The sequence below is a fragment of the Phaseolus vulgaris genome, chromosome 3 (genome assembly GCF_051622355.1).
Source record: "Phaseolus vulgaris cultivar YP4 chromosome 3, ASM5162235v1, whole genome shotgun sequence".
NCBI classification, from domain to species: domain Eukaryota; kingdom Viridiplantae; phylum Streptophyta; class Magnoliopsida; order Fabales; family Fabaceae; genus Phaseolus; species Phaseolus vulgaris.
The window spans coordinates 14,208,647-14,236,597 of NC_143500.1; the positions used below are offsets into that span (position 1 = coordinate 14,208,647).

The window sequence follows — 27,951 nt, forward strand, 5'->3', positions numbered from 1 at the left end:
ATCTCTTTGGTTCATGGATCTGGATCTATGATGTTTTGTTTAAAAAGATATACAGAGGAGAGTTTTATTATAACTTTTTGTTGCACGAGGTTTGATCATGTTTTTTTTTTTATTTACTCTGTTAAGATGTGAGCAAATTTGAGATATTTTTATATATGTTATATATATAATTTTGTTGTAAAAGAATGGTTATGGAGTAATTTCAATTTAATATAAAAGTTTAAATTGCTATTTAGTTATTACAATGTACTTGGTTAGTTTTTTCTAAGCGAAAAACATATTAATTATTAGACTTTTTAATGAAAAAATAAGGTAAAAATGTTAGTGACTTTAAAAATATTTTGATAAATAAGTATTAGTAATAATTATTTTATAAATTATACATATGCATTTTTCTCATTTTTTTGTTAGTTTACCGTGTAAATGTTTTAATACTCAAAGTAGTACAAATTAGACTCTTAAAGTTATAGTTTACAAATTAAAAGAGACATTTCTTTTTATTTTTTTCTACTCAAAAGACAACATTTTCTAGAAGAGAGAGAAAAGAATGAGTTGAGAGTAAAGTTGTTAACAACCCTAGGATTGGAATCTCACAAATCAATCAATTAGTAATAAGGTTTATCTGTTGTTATAATATAATAGGACAAAAAGACAATTTCAAAAGGTTGTCTCTCCTTAATCATTTATGACCAAAATCATTTATGAACAAAATAATGCTCACATTTTCCAACCCATTGGCCAATCTATTTCCTTTTCACATATATGCTTTCAGTGTCCCTTTTCTTTTATGGAAAGTATAGGACACACTTTTGGTGGTTCGTATATGACATTAATAAAACTAATATCCATTGCAATTTCATATAAACAAATAAATAAAAACCATTAACATTGACCTATTGGCAAGGCATTTGGATAATACATAGAAAGTTGTAAATTGAAACCTTGGTCTGTCATTGTGAGAAAAAAAAAAGTAAAAATATTATTTTGGTCTTTCACATTTTAGAAAACTGAATAAAGTATTTAAAACCATAGTTTGTCAATAATGTTAGTTTCACTATTGCATGTAAGATGTGATTTGAATGACGTTTAGACAAAAATAGAGTTTACTAGAGACATGGAGAAAACAACCATAATTTCAAGAAATTTGAGGACAAAGTTGAACAGTTTTAAAGGCCAAAATAGTCATTATAAAAAAGAGAGTAAAGTTTCCTTTTTCGAGTTTTAGAGAAAATTATGAACACTATATATTTGTATAAAAAAGATGTTTTGACACGAAAGTGGGGGACAGGTGGAGACACACCACATGCATCCATCTACCTAAGCTAACTGCAATATCCCACAGTTCCAATCTTATATATGCTCTTGTCATCATTCTCCATTCACCATTTATATGAAGGTGAATGCTGAATTTCTCCATTGAAGAAGGAAAAAGTGGACTCTCTTTCTGAATTCAGAAAAATACTGGGTGGGAAAGGTTTATCTTCTTAATTACTTTCCATTCATAACAAGCTTTTTTAATTAAATTATATTATTTTATATGAAAGTCAATAAAGGCTATTTGGCCTCCCTTTTGTTCTGTCTATTAAATACCATTATTTATTCATCCATAATGTGGATTTCTCATGGAAGAATACAACAATTCCTTAATTCCTTGAACTAAAAAAATTAATTTGAACATGTGCTGATATGATGGGTAAGTGTACATTTTGGACATTCTATCTTTGGTAGTGGACATATGTGCTGATATGATGAGCAGTTAGACAGAAACATGACATTTCAGGAAATAATAGTTTGTTTAAGAGAAGAATAAACGAGTTGCTTTATTGATTCAAAAGATTGAGTTAGGTTTTGTACTAGCTCTATATCAATCAGCTTTGAAAATATTGAGCTATTTATGACCATTAACTATTTTATTGGCCAATCCATCATAGACTGCTATTTATGACTATAGTATTCTTATTTTATTGGAATGATATATATTTACTACTAAGCAAATGGAACATGCAATAAATGAATAATGAATAAATGGTTGCAAGTTTGACTGATTTAAAACATATTTGAGAAAGTAGAATAGAATTGATAAAAAAAAGATGGTGGAAGGGTGAGGAAAGGACAGTGAATGTGAGAATTGATTGAAAGTATATGAGTGGTGGAGGTTAGGTACTTTGAATGAAGTCCAGAATTTGAAGTTGAAATGAAACAGAATTATGTGTTGTGAGATTAACAGAAAATTTGAAGGCCATGCATTGCCATTATTTTATGTGTGTGGGTGCAGAAAAGGCAGAGAGTGTGCATTTCATGATACAATTAGATTTCATTTTCAAAGCTTTAGTTTACTCAACTTAGGTTAGCTCTCACCCATCCACCCACTCAGCCTAAGCCTTCTTTTTCAACTCATTGACTCACTGTACACATGCATAGCATATGTGTGTGTATTTGTGAGTCATTAGATGTGGGTTTGGGCGTAGTTTGTGCGTGCATGCAAGATGTTAATCAAGTCAACTCAAAGGACCATTGAATTGGATGCAATCCCTTTAACCAAGTTTTGTGAAAGCACAAAAAGGAGGAATGGGATAATGTGGTGTTGGTTGGTCGGTTAATGGGCCACCCTTTCTCTAAACCAAACCATCCTTTTCTTCTTCCATGATTCATCACTTCTTAACATATCTTCTGCCTTCACACATTCAACATGCCATTCATCTTCTCACCAACACAACCTTATATATTAAACATCAAACAAAATTTGACCTTACAATTTCCTTACATTCAAATTTGTACGCTGACTTACTTACGCCCATGTACTTTGATAGCAGGGTTGATAGTTGTTGATGTGGGAGCCTGAGCGTGACTGTGAGATGTCAATTTTTTGACCTTTGTTTTCTTTTCTTTCTTTCTTGCTGCATGATTTCTTGAAAGAAAACGTCACATTTGAGCTCTCAATTCAACCTGTGAATTCATATAACAAAAAAAGTTGAAGTGCAGTGTTACGCCACAAAAACTGACTACAGTTTGAACCTACGTCCTTGCTAATTAACATTGGTTTATAATCATTCACTCCATGAGTTTCTCAATGCTTCACAATTTATTTTTCAAGCATAAAGTTGTTTGTTAACGTCAAAGAGAGATGCAATATTAAGATGACAAAGTCACTTATACAAGCAACGTTTACACATTAATTTGAAGCTAAATTATGCAATTCTTCTTTACTCTCAAAGAAGGGACAACACGCACCCCATGAAACAGTGAGATACCACATTAAGAAAACTTTAGCCTCGATCCTTTCCTTCTTATAGATAATTGCATCAGGTTAGATTTTTAATCGCATGAACATACCAATGAATAAATGAAAACTCTTGATATGGGATTTTGATTAATGGTCTATAAATATTGCATTCGTTACACCAGATTATGAATAAGTAATTTATGGTTAAAATTGTAATATTTTATGATTGCGATTGAAATATGGAAGAGAGAGAGAGAGCAGTTTGAGGAATGTAGTTGGCATGGAATTGGATATTGTTTGACGTGGATGGTTTTAGAATCTTTGTGCGGTTGGTCAATGTCAAGCACTAAAATCAGATATACATTTTGAGAATTTGCACGCTCCACGGCTATGCTTCATTTGTGCAACCATTATCAACACGCAATTAATTAATTAATTATGAAACAACAATTGTGTGGAATAATCATGATTAAAGTAACTATCCACATAACAAAGGTAAAATAAAAAAAGGTAACAGATCATCATTCAGGGTAGAATTGGTACCATCAGAAATTAATACTCGGTAGCTAGCTAGCTATGTAAGAAATGGAGACTAACTTTAAGAAAATGGCCATCAAATTCGAATATAATTAATAACCAATATCCGACCACCTCAAGAAAAGAAGCTAAAAAATTACGCTCAATTTCAAGAATTGACCATATGAATATGAATGTTAGAGATGAGTGGGGAGTAAGGTAGCACAACAAACATTCCATTCCACTCCAATTACGCAAGCCAGCACCACCACTTCCCTGCAAACCCGGCTAACACACCACTCAATTGCAACTTTCAATTCTCATCTCATCAATAACACCTTAAAAATTCCCTATATATCCACTACCAACAAACAACTTTCACTCTCACCTAAATTACTAGAACTCTCAATAGTAAACTAGATCTTTTTATTTACTTTCTCAAGTTAATGTTTTGCAATTATTTTTAAATTTAATCATTTTTATAACTTTAGATTATATCCCACTAATTTCATGTCATGATATAGATATATATTTCACGTGACACATCATTTTAAAATGTGAGATTAGAATATCCATTGACGGTAAGTAAGATCCCTACCATAGCGCAAGTGCTGGGCTGAAATCAGCTAGGTCCCTCCATGCTTCTTGCAATCATTTCAAGCAGACTAAGCAAGTTATTGATGATACGAACATTCCATAACCAATGGTTGGCTTCGGACCCTTGGTTGCCGCTACCCTCGCCGCTGCACTACTAGGGGAATTAGACTACGAGAAGGAGGAACAAAAAATAGTCAACAGCTTTAAGCAATCACACTGAACAATTGCTTCAATATAAGGCAACAGAATGGGGAACAGATACTGTTTAGATCCTCACTAATATGTTCGTTTTCAATTTAACATCTATTATCACGTTTACAATCTCATCACACACTTCCAAAACATTGGTCTCAACCTTCACATAATCTGCATCCTTGTAAAACTTGATAACAGAAATGAAGAAGTAAACTTGGGCTCTTCGCTGTGGAAGATTTAGGAAAGAATTCAAGCTCAGAACATATCACTTGAAACAACACAACGAAACAAGAAAAGTTTAGTCTTACAAGGAAATAAACCGCCAAAAATTCCACCTCGCTATTCAATTATTTTAAAATATGTGATATTTTTCAAATCCAAGCCATTGATAGACAATGTCAGGATACAAAATGTCTCCAGTCGTAACATCCTATAACTAACCAAATTCCCGAAGTTGAAGATGCAAGATATATACAGCATAACTGTAGGTTGGCCGCTAAAACATATTACTATAGTTGGTCTTTGAATTTAAGAGAGGGTTCTTTTATTGAAAGACTCCACCGTTATGTTGGCAGTGAAAGCAGGAATTGAATTCATCTTCCGGATGAATATCTCCACCTGGGAATATATGAGGGGCACAGGTAAGACTCGGCAAAAGAAACATGAATGTGTTAAAATTACATGCATGATGGCAATTATCATTCGCTCATTCCTCAGAAGTCTTCTGTTTTTAAATCCATCTACTGATACACTCAAACTCTCATGCAGTCACACTCACTAGGTTGAATGGGTCAAATAAAATTTACAAACATAAGAAATGTCAGAATTCGGAATAGCAGTCAATTTTCCATACATGTAATTTTTTCTTCACAAAGGTCAAAAAGGAATCAGGCTGTTTTAGGGAAAATCAACTTCTAGATCGTCTCTGAAATTTTTAAGATTTCCAAGCCTTAAATATGAATATTTAAAATAAGTTTTTCTTTATGTAACTGAAAATATTTAAAATATGTTTTCCTTTCCTATAATATATAACTGGAAATGCACTATTTTCAGGAGAATTTTTTAGCTGAAAATATTTGCTGTCAAAAACATATCTCCTCCATGAACGCTCTGCTAGGACTCACTCTCTAAAATTGTCAAACTGCAACTTGAAAAAAGTTAGAACAAACTAAACACAATCTCACAAGAATGGAGAAGAAAAGGAAAGAGAACAATAGATATGGATACTGAATCTGAAATTTTACATTTCACACACATGCATCATAATATATCATTATTTATAAAGCTATTGTAAGCAGTTAGTCAACAACCTACTAACTACCTAACAAACATACAACACTTCCTCTTAATTCAGATTAGTAATAGACTGCACTCCTATCATCTCTCTAATCAACTTGAATCTGTCAACTTTGAGAGGCTTTGTTAAAATATCAACCACTAGTTTATTGGTACTGCAATATGTTAACTCCAATTTCCCTTTACTAACTTGATCCCTTAGGAATTAAAATCTTGTTTCAATATGCTTGCTCCTTCCATGAACAATAGGATGTTTAGCCAAACTTATAGCTGACTTGTTCTTCCAGTTTTCATTTCTGTCAACAAATTTTCAAGCCACAAGGCTTAACAATCTCCCATTGACACTGCAATGTATTCAGCCTCACATGAAGATAATGCCACCACTGACTCCTTAGAACCATGAAATAGGTGCTCCACACATTATAAACACATACCCTGTTGTACTTTTGGATACAGGTAGCTGTTTTCAAAACATGGCAGAAACATTTCTGGTGAAGTATTTGACTATTGTGATCCAGATTGGTTAGGTCACAAATGTGTCTTTTTAGGATTCACTAGATCTCAAAAAGAATATAAATGTTTTTCTACTTCTCTTAACCGCTACTTCCCTTTACTAAGTCTCCTCCTTCTCCTTTTGGGTCCCCATCTCATAAAGTCAATATCCCAATTGTATGTGATCTTCCTATTGTGTCTAGTGCATCGAAAAATCCCTCACCTCCACCAACCCTTACAGTCGTCAATAGACTTCCCATTGTCCATTTCAAAATTTATACATGATGTCACAGTCCATCCCGGTTGGCGTTAGGCCATGCTTTTTGAAATAAGTGTTCTTTATAATAGCAGAACTTGGGAACTCTCCTTTACTTTATGGGATATCTATTATTGGTTGTAGGTGGATTTTTACTATTAAAGTTGGTCATGATGGTACTATTGATTGTCTTAAAGCTCGACTTGTGGTTCAAGGTTATACACAAATTTGTTGTTTGGACTACGGGGATACTTTTTTTTCAATGGCAAACATAGTTTATGTTCTCTTATTCATAGCCATGACTACACTTCAATGATGACCTCTTTATCTATTGGATGCCAAAAATGCTTTTCTTAATGTGGATTTGCAGGAAGAAATTTATATGGAGAAACCTTCAAGTTTTGTTGCTCAGGTGGAGTCTTCTGAATTAGTATGTTATCTCGTAAATACTTTGCATGGCCTCAAGCAGTCTCCTAGTGTCTAGTTTGGAATATTTAGCAATGTTGTTCAACAAATTGGCATGACTCGCAATGACGCAGATCATTCAAGTTTTTACCATCACTGATGTGTTGGGTGTATCTATCTCGTACTATACGTTGATGACATTGTTCTTAGAGGCATTGATCAAGGCATCTCACAGGTAAAAAAAAAACACTTTTGTCATCACTTCCTCACCAAAGATCGTGGCAAAGTTAGATATTTCTTGAGGATTGAAGTAGCACAACTCAACATTGGTATTGTAATCTTTCAAAGGAAATATGCATTGAATATTTTGGAGGAAATGAATTCAAAATCTATTTTCACCCATGGATCCCAATGCCAAACTTCTACCTGATCTGGAGGAGCCTCTCTCAGTACCGAGAAGTACAAAAGATTGGTTGGAAAATTGAACTATCTTATTGTTACTAGTTCTAATATTTCATTAATTTCCCATGTGTAGATCATTCGAATATAGTCATATTTGTATATTGAAGTATATAGTTACAATAACCATTACCATACTAAAGTTGTTTGTTATTCAAATGCTGATTGGTCAGAATCTCCTTTAGATAGAAGATCACTTCTGGATATTGTGTCTCCATTGATGATAACTTAATTTCTTCAAAGAGCAAGAAACAAAATGTTGTGGCGAGATCTAGTGCAAAAGTAGAATATATGGCCTCAACTACTTGTGAGTTTATTTGGCTTTAAACCGTTAGAATTGCAATGTGGAGAGGCCACTTAAATGACACTTATGTGACAACTTCATATTAGCTCAAATCTTGTGTTTCCTGACAAGACCAATCATATTGAGATTGATTGCATTTTAATCGAGGAAAGATTGTATCTGGAGACATCAAAACTGAGTTTGTTAATTCGAATGATCAATTACCAGATATTTTCAATAAATTTTTACAGGGACCTAGAATTGATAATATTTATAACAAGCTTGGTACATATAATTTATATAACCAGCTTGAGGGAGAGTGTTAGATGTAACAATCTTAGCCCATGCGTTTTGTATTTTTCATAACTATAAATACATAACCCAATACAAGAGATTAATCATATATTTTTACTTTATTTTCACACTCACGTTAGGCTATATACCAATATATCAGCAAAAAAGAAAAAAACAAAACAAGGACATACCTTCAAAGGAAAGGCATTAAGATAGAGTTCATGGTGCATTGAAAAGTAGTCGGTACATTGGTTGATAAAAAGGCATTACCAAAGATTCGTAATGACCTTCATATGTTTTAAAAGCAGTTTTTGATATATCTGATTCATGCATCCTAATTGGATGATACCCAATCCTTAAATCTATCTTGAAAAAATACAAAGCCACATTTAATTCATCCAACAACTCCCCTATCACTAGAAGAGTAAATTCATCTAGTATAATGGTTTTCTTTAAAGCATGGTAATCTACACAACAACTTTGTGGAACTTCCTATTTCCATCTCATAACCTTACACAATAAGGCCGATTGGGTTGCTAGATATGAAATTGTGACTAGCTCCTTTGTCTATCAAGATCACAATTTCTTGACCCTGAAGTTTTCCTTTTAGCTCCATAGTTTGTGGTTGTGTAAGGCCACCAGCTAAACATATTGACAAATGCATTTATTGGCATAGTATCTTTACCAATTTCTAGTTATTATTACCCTCTTCCACTGTGGCTATTTCTCCATCATCGCTCACCTCCTCATCCTCAGCCAATATACTCGCATAATTCTTAAAGACACATTCACCTAGGCCCATATGCTAGTCCGCACTGATAGTATTTTCCAATTTCTCTCCTTTGAATGTATTCAACGTAAGGGAGGGTGCATGCTACTTTGCTTCTATCTTGAAAATTTTGGTTTTTCAACCAAAGAAACTGATCCTCGTGAACTCCTAACCTCTCCAATGGTGGCTTTATTGTTGGTTGAATCGTTCATTTCCCCTGCTCTAGGTATGATGGCTCCTCCTCCTTGAACACGAACCCTAAACTTGCACCACGATCTTTCAATTCTCAAAGTACATTTGTTTCATGGCTTCTTCTACCTCACACACAACGGTCCCAAAGTTGTGTGGTCTCCCCAAAATTTCTAATATCTTTTCAAAGCCTTGTTAAAAAATAGCCCAATATTTGATCCTTCTAGTTCAGTTTGGCTTGGGAAACTAGTGATTCATGCTTCTACACATATTTTCAAAGCCTTGTTACACTCCCACATCCTCCAAATCTACTCATCAATGCATCGAAAAATTCTTTCTAAGATGGATTCTTGGATTTTTGTATCCAATACAAGAACCAATGCATTGCATTCTCCCTTCTTACATTGGAATTCCCAATTTATAAGGCAAACAAGTTTACCCCAAAAGGAGCACTCTCCTTTTCTTCACTAGAATTCCTTAACTACACAAAATCCAAATACCTAACTTCTTTTTGGTAAAAACTAGGGCACTATATAAAGGAAAACACATTTCCTTCACAAGTTGTAATAGAAAACAGGAAAAAAAAATAACTAACACTAATAGATAATACAAACTATATTTGTCCTTAATTTAGTCTTTTCATTCTCCAAAAATAAACCTCTAGAGGTTTTTTTATGTAAAAGGATCCAACGGTTTCACTATTAAAACTTTCGATCACACACAATCATAAATAAGAGATTAGATCCTGAAATTATTTTTATTGAAAAATATTAGAATATCATAGTTTTATTACCTGACGAGAAACCTCGGGCAGAGATGTATAATGATTTGCCTGTTTTCATAAAAAAAAAATTGCAAATTTCAGCAAATATTTATGCCATCATTTGCAAAAGGCTGAAATATTCGGACTTTTTCAAAGTCCAGATTGGGAGAAGGGGGGGGGCAGGTACTTTTCAATAATCTTACCAAAATGTTAGTATTCCCTGATTCATATTCAAATTCAAGCTTCTCATCATCACTTTGTGCATAAATGGATTGCAAGGTAAATCGTGTCACTGGTATTCCATTTGGTCGATGGTGTTCATCCATCACAATCTGTTAATATATGAACAAACATGATTTAAGAGTAGCAGAAGAATAAATGAAGTCAATTATCATACAATAAATTATCAGTTTTTTCCAGTTTCAAAATAACTTATTAGAAAATGTTTGTCAGACAACTTATTTTACAGAGTAAACAACAGACCTCTATAACTAGAAACAATGATGAACACATCAAGTTACCCAGAAAGGGTTTTATATTTTTTAGGTAGAATTTCTCCAACAGAAACATGCTACAGTCTTGCATCAAAATACCGTGATTAGACTTTACAATGTTTAACAAAATATACTGGTGCTCCATGGGTACTGGCAAATAACGAATGGGCAGAGTATAAACTGGCCTCATTAGGGTTTCTTAATAGGCTGGAGTTTGTTTAGTATAGTAGTTTACCTCCCAGCATTTCTTTAGACTTCCATCTTTCGCTTATTGTTTTTTCTGCATGGGTTTTGGCCTAGTTCCCCCATGTTTGTATCTTCCTTTTTTTCTATTTTATGTTATCTTTCATGAGATGAGATATGATAGTTGGAATTTGGGGTATCTGAGATGTCAGGTTTTCTTGCCATGTCTGAGATGAGTTTAAAAAGAAATACAAGCTTATTGGAGATGGTTATTTACCCACAAATTTTAACGATGACTAGATGGTTAGGATCTGTTTATGCAAGTCTAAAGGCTTGTACCAAATCCCAATAGTTAATTTTGTAAATCTTATGGTTCAGAGCAATTCAACAATATGATTGTTGAAGATTGTCAAATTCACGACATGGTTGTAAAAATTTTAAACAAGAAGAATAAACAATTACATTTGTGAACTGATCTGAACAATCAAATTTCATAAAATTAACGGTTGAAATTTGGTTGAAGTCTTTTTAGACTAGTACCTAGTGTAAACAAATCATAACCCATATATATATATGTAAAATTTAAATTTAAGAATGATTATGTTCACAACATTGTTTAGTTACTACTTACGTTTGAATGACTCAAGGTTTATTTTCTTGACTTGAATGATTCAAGATAATGTTTATTTGGCTTTAATGTTATGTTTGGATACATTTAATGTTATGTTTTAGTGATTTAAGGAGTGAAATTTCGTTGTTCCTAGAAAGCAAAATGTTTTTTTTATAAAACACAAGATTTGATTAAATCTGAACAAAGACCTTACTAGTATATAAAATTAACCATTGATAAGTATGATACAACAATGAGCAAAATAATCAAGTGCTAAATTCTATCCCATTAATAAAATAAAGTCTTGCAGTAGCTACACATTAAATAATACAAACAGAATGATTCAAGCAACTTTCATCAGGATTTTGGACAAACTGACAGGTTTATTAACAATAACAATACTTTTATTGATTTGTTGACTTTATACATTGGTAATATTAGCACTCTCTATGGGGATGGAGATTAAAACTGTTTTCTGCATAGATACAAGGGTGGGTACAAATATGTTTTTAAAATGCAAGTATGTAGTCATTCTATTACCAGGATGCTACAGTATCTTTAAAGCAAAAGTGTCTAGTCTTCCATTCCAAACAAGAAATAAAAGCAACACTTTCAATTTACACAAAAAAAATTGTAGTAAAACTAGATCAGTATATAACATTACCAACCTTGTAACCAAAAAGCTCACAGCATGCCCTCCGGAAAACTGAAATTCTGTCTGCAAACACAGTCTTGTATCTGTTGATATTTCAGAGCTTTAGCTATTCTAGAGTAATCTTCTTGACAACAAAGTAATAAAGGACTGTTTGAACAAACTTCTCCATAAGAACTTCTAAAAGAAAAAGAAAAAATTTGACTTCTTATACAAGTTAAAATTAGTCTATGTACAAGTTCAAAAAAAAAAAATTTGGAGAAGTTAATTTCATTTTTTTTTTTCATATTTTATCACCTAGAAGTTCATATGGAGAAACATGTCTAATGAGAAGCTAAATTATACACACCTTTCTTCTCGTTTCTCAAGTGTTGCAATTTGCTCTTTTAATTTCAACATCTTCTCCGATATGTAGCTATCTACTAGCTTTCCAGCTTCTCCTAAACAGTTAGAACTTAAAAATGATCAGGAAAACCATACATTTAATAACATTATCATCCAATGGAATGGTTTAGGGTTTAGGGTTAATAAGGTACTGGAAGATATAGAGCACCCTTAAGGCACTGAACACATGCTTTCGACTTTGAAAAATTTACATTACCATTGATGTCTATCTTAAAAGGACAGGTCAGACTAATATAATAAGGAATGCACATTTCATTTTCATATTTAGCTTTTTTTTCACTCTTTATTTCTATTCTAGCCATTTTCTAAGAGCCTCTTGGATAACATTTTTATCAAATGGTTAACAGATGGCACTGAGAGATATGGACCACCCTTTAGGCACTGAACAAAGGCCTTCATCTTTGCAAAATTCCCATTACCATAGACGTCAGTCTTTGCAAAATTTTATTATTTAGTTTTTTCCAATTTTGTTTCTAGTTTAGCCATTTTCTGAGAGACCCGTTTGGCATATCTCTTGTATCTTACATAGGTTTCTTTGGAGGTTTTTCTTTTAAATCTTTGATTCAAATCAAGCAATATAAATTTCTTACACAGATACCAGAACAAAAATTCCTCATTGCCACATGTTTCAGATCAATACCAGACAAATTCTCATTACCAAAAAATGACAATTGTAATCAAAAGCATAGGCTATCCAGTCTAGTTAATTGAGATAAACTCTTCAGCAGGACGCCAAAAATTTGACAATTGGCTTCTCAAAGAAGCAAAATGTGAATAATAGGCACCGTAAGTATGTCAACATGAGGAACCAAAAACAAAATTCTACCTTTCGAACTTTTTATCTATAATTATAATATATACCAGCAGAACATTAATATTGTTGAAGCTGGAGCTTGAGCTAAACTATATTTGATGTATCCAAACCCTCATGAAGATTGAAAACTTTATTTCTTTAGTGTGTGAGTTTGATTTTGATGTATGAGTATGTACTTATCTCTTACCAAGATTAATTGATCCAAAAAACAGTTTCAAAAATGTTTTTAAATTGTTTGGAACTTGTTGATAATATTAAGAGAACTTTAATGGGTTGAATTGATACTTTAATTTGTTAAACTATTCTTTACTGAAGTCTTTAAAGACTAAAGTGAATATTTCAACTGGTTGATTTATAGAATCAATATGTTAAAATCAATAAAGATTTCCAGAGATTTTGTGAAGGTTTTTCAGTAAGCTAAAACTTGTTTCCAATAGATTAAAATTCTGAAGTTTTCAGAAGGTTGCAGTCTTCTGAAACCCTAAAACCTAAGACCTAAACCCTAAAACTTGAATTAGTCTGTTGTTTTCACTTTAAGTGAAATCAACCGACTAAAACAAAGTTTTAATCGGTTAAAACTGGCAGTTTCAGTTTTAGATAAAACTATGTTTTTCTATGTTTTATATAGAATTTAGAGTTTTTGAAATTTAGAAGAAATTACTACCTTGAGTGCGCTTTTGAACGTTGGAGAAAATCTTGAAAACAATTGCAGATATGCAAAATTTTCACATATTGTAAACCATCTCATTGGTCTAGGAAAGACCTTTGACATAAAAGAATTGAATATCAAGGTTCTGAAGTGATTAGGCAGAACATGGCAACCCAAAGTCAGGAATATTTCAGAATCACGAGATCTAACCACCCGGACAACAGCTGCTTCGTTTGGAAAGCTGAGAGAGCATGAGATTGAAATGAACAAATTGAATAAGCAGGAAAGTAGAGATAAGAAGGCTAGGAACAGCTTTGAAAACTTATGTTCAGAAAAATGAGGAAGACTAAGAAGTATTAGGAGTACTAAGAATAATATGTGTATGAGATAGTTCATGTATGCAATGTTGTCAAACTCGTAAATTGTAAGAGGACCCAGAAAGGAGATAAAAGATCGTAACTCAACTCATAAGAGTTACTAACAGTGTCACAATACAATATACACTTATAAATAACTAAAAGAAAAGATTAGAAGTTTGGTGTGAATTAGAATAATCGGGGTGCAACACTTATAAAATTTTAAATGGTGTGCATCCCATTTAATTTCTTCATTTTCTGCGAATGCCATAGCCTCACCAGAGCACGCCGCCCCTGCCACCACACAAGACCAACGAAGCCGTCGCTGAAAACCTCATTCTTTTCGCCTTTTTAGCTAACGACAAGTGGGTTTTGACTGGAGCAACCAAATTCCATTTTTTTTGGCCAAAAATTGTCGCGCACAAGTCACAATCTAGGATCGACAACCTCTGTCCATCCTCTGATCCACCGAGCCGCGCGACGCCTTTCCCTGATCCGCTCCCATCCCAATTTGTTGGTCGTGTCACCTTGGTTGGCCCTACAAACTTGCTTACTCAAGCAAGTAAACTCATGATCTTGACAACATTGCATGTAGGGACAAAAGATGACTCGAGCGGTTCAAAAGTCTCTTTAGCTTCGAAAGAACATTCCCCGTGAAGCTAAGGAAGCATGCAAAAAGATATAATTTCATCAAAAGTGACATCCATGGAGGTAAAAAAACTTTCGACTTGAAGGATTGTAATCCTTCTTATGAGATGCATATCCAAGGAATATGCACTTAATAGCTCTAGGATCTAACTTTCCATGAAATTGACTATGAACATGGACAAACACAACACATCCCAACACCCAAGTATGAAGACCAATGTTGTTAAAATCGTGATCTAGATCCTAAGATCGTACGATCTTGCGATTTTTTAGAAGAAACCATGTTAGATCGCACGGTGGATTGCTACCTGAACGGATCGAAGCAATCTTGCGAGTCGGTAGCAGGATCTTTGAGTCTTTGCAATCCGTGAAAACGAGGCACAAGAATGAGGCCCAAAAGTGCACAAAAACACTTATCAAAAACCCTAAAAAAACCCTAATATTAAACTCACGCCTCTGCCTTCGTCGCAACTCCCCACAATCTCCCCTCTCTTTTATTTCATTGTGTTATTTGTGTTTGCGGATGGAGAGGTTGAGATTTTATATTTGTTGCTGCACTGCACACTACTATTGATCAATTCTTGGATAATTTTTTTATTGCATTGGGTGATAATTATATTGGCAAGTAGAAGAAATGATCCTCTGTGGAACAGTGTTATCAATAATCGGTTATGGCGTCACCATGGTAGAAAGCGGTGGCGGATTTTCTGATCACTGCCACAACATGACGGTGGTGGTGCGAGTTTTTCATGGCGGCCGCTTTTTGAATCACGGGATGCTAACGGAGAAAGCGAAAAAGGCAGAAAGAATGAGGCTTAATGTGGCGACACAAGGTCCAATGAAAGTGGACAGCAGCGGCGCGCAATTCCGATAACATTTCGTGGTGGTAGCAGTGATGTGTGTGAGTGAGGAACCCTAACAACAACATAGTTGACCTAAAATGAATTGGACCACATAATACGCAGCCCAATTAAAATATGAACAATAATACATATAACTAGCCAAATAAAATGCTATAATGCTAATCTAATAACAACAAGCAATTGCTATCCTAATAAGTGCAAAAAAACCCTAAATTAAATTGGGCCATGTCATACCCGACCCAATTAAAATACTAACCTAGTAATATTCTATACAAAACACATGAAGAATTTAAGAGGATGCTTGAATTAGTTTCTACATGATGTCAGATTTAAGCCACCATCATATCATGAAATAAGAGTGAAATATTTAAAGCAACAGATTGAGAAGACAAATCTGATTCTGGAAGAACATAAACTGTTTTGGAAAAAACTAGATGTACAATAATGACAAATGGATGGACTGATCGGAAGAAGACTATACTAAATTTTTTGGTAAATAGTCCAAGGGGAACTGTCTTTCTGAAGTCTATTGATGCATCTAACATGCAAGACAGCTAAAAAATCTTCAAAATGATGGATTGATATTGTTGAAGAGGTTGCGGAAGAGAATGTCATTCAAGTTGTAACAAATAATGCAACAAATTATAAGACAGCTAGGGAATTGTTAATGCAAAAGAGGAAAAAGTCGTATTGGACCCCTTGTGAAATTCATTGCATTGATCTAATGTTGGAAGATTTTAAAAAGAGAACACCACTCCATCATGAGACAATCGCCAATGTTCAGAAAATTACAAACTATATTTATTCAAAAACTGGTTTTATCTCCTTGTTGCACAAATATAGTAAAGGAAAAGATTTGATAAGACCAGCCAATACTCGTTTTGCCACCTCTTACCTGTCTTTTGGATGCTTGAATGGGAATAAACGATCACTTATTAGGCTGTTCACATCCTCAAAGTGGCAATCCAGTCATTTGGTTAAAAGTAGAGATGTAGGGTTGGTGGAAAATTTGATATTGGACAAGGGATTTTAGAAAAACATTTTAAATTGCTTGAAGGGTGTTCTTCCCTTGATTAAAGTGTTGCGCATGGTTGATTCAGACAATAAACTACCCATGGGATTTATTTATGTAGAGATGGATATTGCAAAAGAGAAGATACAAAGTCTCTTCAATGGAGTTAGTGGTAATTTACGTTTCACTTGTATTTGATTTCTAAATTAGAAATATAGACATGTTTTGGAGATTAATTTATTTATATTTTATCTTATTTAGCTACCCTCCCCTTTGGGAAATCATTGATCAAAGATGGGACAACCAATTGCATAGACCATTGCATGTTGCAGGCTATTATCTTAATCTCATGTTGCCATATCATCCTGAGTTTAGAGCTGATTATGAGTAGAAAACGTGGAATGTATGACTGTTTGGAGAGGTTGGTGGGAGACATTGATGAGGTGAGTAAAATCGATGTTCAAATTCAGAGTTTCAAGAGCAAGTTTGGATTTTTTGGTAGTCAAATAGCTCAACATGCACTCAAGACCAAAACTCCATCACAATGGTGGGAATCATATGGTGAGGAAAATCCAGAACTACAAAGATTTGCAATTAGAGTACTAAGTTTGACTTGTAGTTCATCTGGTTGTGAGCATTGCGTGCCTTTGAAAGGGTAAGAATTTAAATTATTGAAATTGATTTTATAATTATTTTTTAGATGATAATATGATGTATTAACTAATTTTATAATTATTTAGGTCCACTAAGAAAAGAGATCGTTTACACCAAATGACCATGTAAATTAAAACAGTGAGACAAAAACAAACTTCAGTGATGGTGGCGGCAACGACTCTGATGGCAGGTGGTGATAGAACCACTAGTTGGGTGCACTTCAGGCAACCCCAATAATCAAAGGAAATGGGTGTACTTCTAGCAACCCTAAAAAGAACTGTACTAAGACAAAGAAATGCAGAAGCAGAGCTCCCCGGATCTGGAACTCAGATACCAACTTGAAAGGAATAATCAGAATGAAAAAAGATCTTTTTATTCAATTGAATTAATTGAAACAATACATCGGTCTCTATATATAAAGAACTCTAACCCTAAAGTAATTATTACAAAGAGATCTCTAGAATATTCTCCAACTTCTACCAACTTCTAGTAGTAAATTTAATATCCCACAACCAACACATTATATTCACTTCCTTTTGGTATTTATCTTAATACTACAAATTGCATAACCATTTTCAAAATCATCAAACCATTCTCCTCTGTCAACCCATCTCACCTTAATTACCAACTCATTTTAAAACAACATTTAGAACTTTACATTCACTGTAATTACAAGGTTTCATACCTGATTGACTTTTCAATTCTTCCACGGCTTTTAACTTCTCTTTTGTTTTTTGCAGCTCAGTTTGCAGTGCCTCTATGGTTTGTTTGGCCTCATTATCAACAGTAAGTGTATTCACCATCCGCAGAACTTTTGTATTAGCAGTAGAAAAATCACCATGACCTAACTAAAGAAGGAAAAACAAAGTCTAGATAGTCAGAATGTAAAATGAAAACCATAATCTGAACACCTTTGATAGTAGTACAGTAACATAAGACAGACATAAGAAATGAAGACACAATATTAAAAACATGAGCAATGTAATGGTGTACTAGTGTGCCTTGTGAGAGCACCAAGCCACCAACCTTTGCCTCTAGTAATGAAATCTCTGACCGGAGTCGATCACTCTCCCTCTCCAATGACTTCACTCTTCTTGCTTCACTGTGCAACCTTTCATTAAGTAACTTTATTTCCTCTAATTGACGATTGTTAATCAATCTCTGATCATGCAAGGTACTTTCTAATTCTTTAATGCAATCATCTTTCTTCATAAGAAATGATTCGGGTTCCTGTATGCATTAACCATGCAACAAGCAAAAAAACATTAAGAGAAAACATAATGGTAACGAAATTAAGGGAATTGTAACCTGGACAGTATTTACATTTTTTGATCCATCCAGATTTTCACCACTTCGTAATTTATTTCTTTCCTCAGAAACAACAGCAAGCTGCAAGACAATTAATATATAATTTAAAGTACATAACCAAAAAATAATGCCAACAAAATGATTACATAATTCACACAAAGCTACCTGCGGTAACTATCACTGCCACACAGCAGATCTTAAAGTTACAATAAATAGATTTCCCAGAGCTTAGTAGTGCCCCCAATAACAACCAGTTTCTTCAAAATATACCACATTGCTTCAATGGAGCAAAACAGGTCAAATGCAGAAATAATAAAAAGCATCATCGGGGTGATCTCAGTTGTCAATTTGTGTATTGTGATGCTCATTGAGTAGGATCTCTTGTAGGTCGACGTCCCACAACTAGCTATTGTGTTTTCGTTAGAAGCAATATTATTTCTTGGAAAAGCAAGAAACAAAATGTGGATATTCAATCTAGGCCAAAGTTAAGTATCGGGCAATGGCATTAATCACTTGTCAACTTGTGTGAATAAAACAATTCCTTTAAGAGCTGAATTTTTATGAGACAACAAATGAGCATATATAGTGACAACCAAGCAGCAATTCACATGGCTTCTGTTAGATATTATTAGATATTATGAAATATTATAGATATCGTTACATGTTTTATATTTATGTAATGGGCTTAGCCCATATGTTTCTTTTCCTATATAAACATAACCTTATATGTTAATATACACAAGGGATTTACCCTACTCTTTCTTTTACTTTAATATGGTATCTAGAGCATACGGTTAGGGTTCAATTTCCAACCACCGCCCCACCACCTCGCCGGAGGCGTTGTCGGACCTTCACCGAAGACGTTGTCAGACCTTCGCTAGAGACGCCATCGAACCTTCGCCGGAGACGTCGCCAGAATATCGATGGAGACGTCATCGGAATCTCGTCGGAGCCTTCGTCTTTGTTGATGCTGCCAATTGCCGGTGACTATATTTGTCCTTATCTTCTATGGCTTCTTTTGTTCCCTCTTTCGCTTTCGCTGCCACTGTGGACCATACTTTAATTGATACCCTAGGCCAGCCTACTATTTTCAATGAATTTCTTAAATGGTATGAGGATTGTCAAAACCCTAGTTCCACTGCTTCTGTTGCACATTCAGGTACATCTTGTGTTGGCCTCACTCCCTCTAATTCCCTTGGCCCTTGGGTTCTAGATTCAGGTGCCACAGATCACATTACTGGTAATCAATCTTTTTTCTCTTCCCTATCTACTACGGGTTATTTACCTTCGGTCACCATGGCCAATGGATATAGGGTACCATCACATGGTGTTGGTACTATTAATCTTTTTCCCTCTATCTATTGCTAATGTTCTTTTTGTCCTTGGGTCTCCATTGAACTTATTATCCATTAGTCGTCTCACTTGTTCCCTTGATTGTGTTATTTCTTTTACCAAAGATTCTGTTTCTTTAAAGGACCGAAGTTCGGGACGGATGATTGGCACCGGATTTGAGTCTCATGGACTTTATCAACTACAAATCTCTGCACATGTCGGCACGATTATGGATTCTCCATCTCTCATTCATGCTCGGTTGGGTCATCCTAGTCTTGCCAAGATGCGGCAGCTTGTTCCAAGTTTGTCTAATATATCTAGTTTATCGCGTGAGTCGTGTCAGTTAGGGAAGCACATTCGTAGTTCTTTTCCTAGTAGTGTCTCACAACGTGCTTCATCTCCTTTTGCCTTAGTTCACTCTGAAATTTGGGGACCAAGTCGTATTAAGACTAATTTAGGATTTCAATATTTTATTACTTTTATTGATGATTATTCAAGAAATACTTCGGTGTTTTTAATGAAAAACCGTTCTGAGTTGTTTTCTATATTTCAAATATTTTACAATGAAATTAAAAATCAATTTGGGATTTCCATTTGAATTTTGTACAGTGATAATGGACGTGAGTTTCTTTCTCATTCTTTTAAAAATTTTATGGCTTCTCATGGTATTCTTCATCAAACTTCATGTGCTTATACACCTCAACAAAATGGGGTAGCTGAGCACAAGAATAGACATCTTGTTGAAACAACTCGTACTATTTTAATCCATGGTGATGTTCCTCAGCGTTTTTGGGGTGATGATGTTCTTAGTGCATGTTATCTCATTAATCGCACGCCATCTTCAGTTTTAGATGACAAAATTCCTCATTCTATTTTATTTCCACATGACCCTCTCCACTCTTTACCTCCCAAAGTTTTTGGGTCCACATGCTTTGTTCATAATTTTAGTCATGGTCTTGATAAATTATCTCCTAAGTCACACAAATGTGTCTTTTTAGGATTCACTAGATCACAAAAAGGATATAAATGTTTCTCACCTTAAAACCGTTATTTTATTGCAGCAGATGTCACTTTCAGTGTATCTTTAGGTGATGCCTTAGCTCATCCTGGTTGGCGTCAGGCCATGCTTGATAAAATGAATGCGCTTCAGAATAATGGAACTTGGGAACTTGTTCCTTTACCATCTAGGAAATCTATTGTTGGTTGCAGGTGCATTTTTGCTATCAAAGTTGGTTCTGATGGTACTATTGATCGTCTTAAAGCTCGACTTGTGGCTAAGGGTTATACCAAAATTTTTGGTTTAGACTATGGTGATACTTTTTCTCCAGTGGCAAAGATGGCTTTTGTTCGCTTATTCATAGCTATGGCTACTCTTCAACAATGATCTCTTTATCAACTGGATGTCAAAAATGTTTTTCTTAATGGGGATTTGTAGGAAGAAATTTATATAGAGCAACCTCCCGGTTTTGTTGCTCAGGGGGAGTCTTCTGGATTGGTATGTCGTCTTTGCAAATCCTTATATGGCCTCAAGCAGTCTCCTAGGGCTTGGTTTGGAAAATTTAGCAATGTTGTTCAACAGTTTGGTATGACTCGCAGTGAAGTAGATCATTCAGTTTTTTATCGTCACTCGAGTGTTGGGTGTATCTATCTTGTAGCATATGTTGATGACATTGTTCTTACCGGCAGTGATCACCATGGCATCTCACAAGTAAAACAACACCTTTGTCAACACTTTCACACCAAATATCTTGGCAAACTCAGATATTTCTTGGGGATTGAGGTAGCACAATCTAGTATTGGTATTGTTATCTCTCAAAGAAAATACACATTGGATATTTGGTAGGAAATTGGGTTGATGAATTCAAAATCTATTGATACTCCTATGGATCCCAATGTCAAGCTTTTACCCAATCAGGGGGAGCCTCTTTCAGATCCTGAGAAGTACAGGAGATTAGTTGGAAAATTGAACTATCTCACTGTTACTCGTCCTGATATTTCCTTTGCAGTCAATGTGGTGAGTCAATTTCTTAATTCTCCATGTGAAGATCATTGGAATGCAGTCATTCGTATAGTGAAGTACATTAAAGGCTCTCCTAGAAAAGGTTTGTTATATGGTCATAATAACCATACTAAAGTCGTTTGTTATTCAAATGTTGATTGGGCAGGATCTCCATATGATAGAAGATCAACTTTCGGTTATTGTGTCTCCATGGGTGATAACTTGATCTCTTGGAAGAGCAAGAAACAAAGTGTTGTGGCAAGATCTAGTGCAGAAGCAAAATATAGAGCTATGGCCTCGGCTACTTGTGAGCTTATTTGGCTTAAACAGTTACTTAAAGAATTGCAATTTGGAGAGGTCACTCAAATGACACTTATATGTGATAATCATGCTACTCTTCATATTAGCTCAAATCCAGTTTTTCATGAAAGGACCAAACATATTGAGATTGATTGTCATTTCATTCGAGAAAAGATTATATCGGGAGATATCAAGACTGAGTTTGTTAATTCAAATAATCAATTAGCAGATATTTTTACTAAACCCTTACGAGGGCGTAGGATTGATTACATTTGTAACAAGTTGGGTACATATGATCTATATGCACCAGCTTGAGGGGGAGTGTTAGATATTATGAGATATTATAGATATCGTTACATGTTTTATATTTATGTAATGGGCTTAGCCCATATGTTTCTTTTCCTATATAAACATAACCCTATGTGTTCAATATACACAAGGGATTTACTCTACTCTTTCTTTTACTTTAATAGCTTCCAATCCTATATTTCACGAGAGAACCAAACATATACAGATTGAATGTCATTTTATTCGAGAAAAGTTGTCAAAAGGAAATTTGCACGAAATTCATCAACTCCAGTGATCAACTTGCAGATATTTTGACTAATTTTTTGAGAGGACCTCGAATTTGATGCATAGGTTCCAAGCTTGGTACATATAATTTGTATGCACCAACTTGAGGAAGAGTGTTAGAATTGTTTAACTTATGTGAAAGGGTTAACTTGTTAAAATAGGTATACTCATCTTTTGTATTATCTATCTGACACCTCCATGTAGATCATTATATCTCTTGGATTTTACTGATGTAAAAACTCATAAATGAATGGACCAGCTAAGAGATAATTAAGCTCTCTTATACATCAGTTAGTACTATGAGAGTCGCTAAGTTCCCTGAAAACTCGACTACATTTATAGCAAACATGACTATCAGGGATGAAAAATAACACTAAAGGCCCCTTAGGTTATCCCATCCTCCTAGCATTTAAATCACTTCCAAATATACCATAAATTCTCCTACTGTCAAGCTCCTTACCTATAATTTAACATTCTAACTATAGGTTCCAGATCGTATATTTCCTTTAGGGGTATCCAAGTATCTGAAAGACATAACCTAATAGCCAAATATTTATCTATTAATTTAGATAAAGCAATTTTTATTAGTATTTCTCCATCTGTTCTATAAATGCATGTTTTAAAAATGGCAATGGAACAAATGCATGATATAAAGAATGCAAAAAATAAGTCCAATGTCCAGCAATTATCAAAGTCCCGTGAAAACATCCTAATCAAACACTGACCACTAATTCAATTCGTTTAATTTCTGATATCAATGCTTCTGATTTCTCTTTAGCCAGCGCAGCCTCAGCTTCAGCATTTTGTTTACCCATTTCAGCAGCTTCTAGAGCCACCTCCATTTGCTTCAAGCGAGCAGTTATTTCACCCTCCTTCTGCGTACTATAAATGATTTCTCTGCATATGATACAAGATATCAAGATCAAAGACAGATAGGTGCACACTCACATGTAAAGCAGCATAGCAATATCCAGCACTCTCAGTAATTTGCATACAGAAATATGCCACATAATAGATTCACAGACCAGCACTTTTAAGCATGTAGTGTCATAGGGAATAGGCTAATAGGACATCATCTAAAAAATTAATGGCCTCGAGGTGCTCATAGAAAAAAAGATTAAATAGAAGCAATCCAATCTCAACCCAAACAAAATATAAAGAATATTCCAGAATTATTAGACTTGACAATACCTCAAAAAGCTCAAATCTATTAATATAACCAAACAAAAAGATTTGTAGTTACTGACATACTTCTGTAAAGCTGCAAATTTAACAGGCATGTCCTCAAAACATGTGACACCAGGTATGTCTGTAATCATCATCCTCCATGATGATATTTGATCCTCTAACTTTTTCATGTTTAACTGTATATCCTGTAACTTGGATAGCTCTGATTCTGCCCATTCTCGGTGACTCTTTTCCTCCAATAGTTTCTCCTTCAAAAGGTCAATGTTCTCATGACTTGATCTTAGTTTCCGTGCTTCCCTTACTTCAGATTCCTAAAATGTCAATTGAAATACATCATCAGATTACTGTAGTGAACACATTCAGTGATAACTGAACTGGTAATTTCCTAGTGAGCAGGAAAGGCAAAAAATATATTAATCTACTTGAGGAAAATACAAAAAAAAACTAGAATGAATTTGAGGGTGTTGGATTAAACTACAGTCACTAAAATTTACAAAAAAATAAAGGGACAAAAAGTTGAAAAGGAAAAATACATGCATGGTTTAGGAACCAAACTATAAACATCCTAGCATATTTAACAGAAACACTCAAATCAAGGGTCAGGCCTACCAAAAAGAATTTATATAATATTCAATAAAATAATGACATGATTCCTCTTCATTTATGATTATGCCAGATGATTAACTACGAAAATTAGTCCATAGTCATACATCAAGCTATCAATGTACGCGTTCTCACAATACTATAATCCTAATAACCAGAGCATCAAGATACAAGATTAAAAAAGAAAGCATACTTACATAGTTCTGAAGCTCCTCTTGCAAATGTTTGACTAAAGCATTACTATCTGTAGAAACAACTTCTTGAAACATTAAAGTGGATACTTTTTTCTCAAGTTCAATCTTCTGGTGCAAACACTGGAAATAGGAATCATGATGTAATGCAATCAGATGTCAATAATCCAAGTGGAAATTAAGACACGGCAATGAAATGAATCATGTACAATACATTAATATACCAGAAAAGGGTCCATGTGAATGTCAAAGGGTTAATACCAAATCAAAATTTCATATTCCAGAGGATACCTTTGTTCACTGAACATTCTTAAAGAAACAATAAAAGTCAACAAGCAGCTAATTAGAAACCCAAACCTCATCATGTTGATCCTTAAGATCTTTCAGTTGTTCTTTTAGCAGCTCTGCTTCTCTCTCAGCATTATTAGCTCTGCATTCCATTTGTTCAAGCTACAACACGAACATTAAACAACTCAAAACAATAACTCAAAGATGTTAATAACTTTCTAATATGACAAACAAATATAGCGACTTACATTTGCAGATATTCTAGAAATAGATAACTTTGAGTCACTTTTCAGTTGCGAATGCTCGTCATGAAGTCGCTTTTTTTCCCTCTCTATACTTTCTGAGAGATGGCCTAGCTTTCCTTCTAAAGATGTCACTTTCTCCTCTGCTGAAGAAGCATGAGACTCAGCTTTTTTGCAAATGTTTGTCTCATTTTTTAGCTTAACCTAAATTCCAATTGGGAGCAAGTTGAATCAGTCTAGAATTGCATCACAGGCAGAGGGATAAAAACAAGATTCAACAATAAGTTTGAAAAAATAACATTAAATACTATCTCCAGACCAACACATCAAAGAAAACATGCTGACATAGTATTACAAATTGGTAGGAATGCCACACACAACTGACTAAACATAACAGATTCTCCAGCTAATGAAATAGTAAATAGAGTGTAGGCATTGAGTGATTGAGTGACAAATAAAATAGTAGAAAATGTGGAACAATCCAATAGGATAAGTACGCGAGCGCTCTTTCAATTCCTTTTCATTTAATAATTTAAGCTTGCACAACTTTTCCATTTCTTCAACAAAATATTGGTGAAAGAAAAGTAAGAAAAAAAAGAATATAGCATTGAATTGTGTGATTCGTAACAATGATACGAAATTACGTAATTCATTCGTGCATTGTAAGATAAAAAAACACATTTGAGATTCACCTTATAAGTTATAATGCAAATCAATAGGAAGACAGATTGTACCGAATCATAAAGTTTATTCATTATCTAAAAGAATTAAACAAAAAAGTTAAGCACACCTGGAGTTCGCTGTTCAATTGGATTTGTTTTCTTAATCGTTCTTGAGACTCAGTGACCTCCTTCAAAAGTTGTTCCTGGAGTGCCTGTTCACGGCCTTTTGCAGCTGCAAGCTCCTGTTCGGCATATAAGAATTGGTCCAGAAATTTCCTCTTCTCGGATTCTGTAACAAGTTAACAGTTAAAACAAACACACAAAATAGAGGATATGTTGGTATAGAAAAGGAAAAAATCACGAGGTTATAAATTAAAATGAAAAAGAGTGTTTTGAAAATATCAAATGAAAAGCCACTACGAATAGAAAGTACTGACCAACTTTTTGGAAATTATCTTCCAATGTTTCAAATTTTGATTGATAATCACGAGCTTGATTTTCAGCTTTGCTTAAGGCTTCAATAAAATCTGATTTGACCTGCAATAATTTGATATGCAAAAAATGTGTTGGAAGCAATAGCATAGACGGTTGATGCACTTATATTTCAATTTGTGTCATCTATCAATATCTGATAGTATCTATATTTGATACTCTTGGATACTTTACTGATACTTATCGATAAGGTATCCAATAATCTATGAAGCATCAATATTTTTATGATAACAATAATTTATAATTTTTTATTTTGAAAATCTATAAGAAATGTGATTTTAGTTTGGATCCATACAATAGCTATTATATATTAATTAATTATATTTTCCGAATTTGCATGCATTGTAAATATGTATATGTCACATATCGTATCCTGTTATTTTCAAAATAAGTGTATTGTTGTATCCAATACATACCGTATCCATGCATCATAGGAATAGACAGTGGAGGAGCTTCGATATTAAAAAGGGTAGTCATGGCTCCCACAAACTTTTTCTAGGAGTAAATCTGTGTCATAAAACCTACATATGTGACTTTTTTAAAATCTCACTGGTGTGTTTTAATCTCGACTATTCATGACAATATCTAATGATTTAACATTTATTTTTCTTACTTTCACACACGTAAATTAGTAAAAAGTGCAAGTGCAGAAATGATTTTAATTAAAACCTCTAACCATGAAACTTTTATTATACATTCATCTCTCAAAGTCCTAACAAACCTAAAAGAGAAACTTCATCAGCTCCTCTTCTTTCTTTGGAAAAAAGTGAGTGATTGAGACTCACAACAAAATCCAAGAAGACAAACTGTTCCTTTCTTCTTCTGTCATTTCTTCTCAGTTCTTGACTTCTCACACAAACCAAGGCCTTGAAAAGCAGTACACAACCGCCCTTTCAACTTCAGAGTGACAATGTTTTTAGGGTGTATGCAACTGCAATTGAGGCAGCTGCATTGGCCGCATTTATCCACAATTTCTCACAATATAAAGGATCTAAACCCTAAACAACAACACCAAACGCAACTGAAAATCCAGCACACATCAAGTGTGGTCTCGATTACAAAGCAACGGACAGTGCCATTAGTAAACTATATCTGTGTGTGTTACTTATTTTCTCAAATTTCAGCATTGCTATGCAGATGTCATATGTGTTGTCATATTTAATTTTTTGGCACAGCATGATTAAAAGGCTCAAATGATTTTAGATTTTTCTTTATTTTGATAAGCTTTTGGTACAACTTGAATACAAAAAAAAATGAAAAGCGATGGCATAGAAATGGTTGAGACAGTGGAAAAAGGATAATTAGAGAAAGCAATCCAGATAGCCGGAGCATGCGATTATCGATTTTCGAGGCGATAACGTGAATTGACGAGAAAGAAGGAAAATAAGAAGACAAACCATCTGGCGACACTGATAGGTGCAGAGCATGTGCTCCGAAGCCGAGGGTTCCTGAGATGACTCCGGCGGATCCTCGTAGATAACCAGCTGTCCATTTCCGTCGCCGTCGACATCGCCTTCGCGTGGCCTCTTCGGTGGCGGTGGAGTTCTCACTATCATTTTTCTTCTTCCCTCCTTTCTTTCGCTTCCCTTCTCACAATTCTATTTGAAATTCCCACACACACTCAACCCCTACCCAAGGCGCAAATTTTTTCATAAGCTCTAAGAACAAAACCACACTTTAATATATTCTCTTTTAA

The 27,951-nt window shown here is 34.3% G+C and overlaps 1 protein-coding gene and 1 pseudogene across 1 annotated transcript; one reads left to right on the plus strand and one right to left on the minus strand.

The window, feature by feature from the left end:
- Positions 1 to 4,774: 4,774 nt before the first annotated feature.
- On the minus strand, positions 4,775 to 27,921 carry MAD1 (mitotic checkpoint family protein). Its single transcript, XM_068606907.2, has 16 exons — positions 27,653 to 27,921; positions 26,201 to 26,300; positions 25,892 to 26,052; positions 25,108 to 25,305; positions 24,929 to 25,021; positions 24,578 to 24,694; positions 23,841 to 24,088; positions 23,315 to 23,486; positions 18,401 to 18,466; positions 18,104 to 18,307; positions 17,763 to 17,925; positions 12,026 to 12,116; positions 11,693 to 11,762; positions 9,941 to 10,069; positions 9,768 to 9,806; positions 4,775 to 5,149 (listed from the first exon to the last, which is right to left on the minus strand). Exons 1-16 carry the CDS (start codon positions 27,809 to 27,811, stop codon positions 5,060 to 5,062), a joined length of 2,100 nt encoding a protein of 699 aa, XP_068463008.1. The 5' UTR covers positions 27,812 to 27,921; the 3' UTR covers positions 4,775 to 5,059.
- On the plus strand, positions 21,558 to 22,345 carry LOC137808800 (secreted RxLR effector protein 161 pseudogene; annotated as a pseudogene).
- Positions 27,922 to 27,951: the final 30 nt, after the last annotated feature.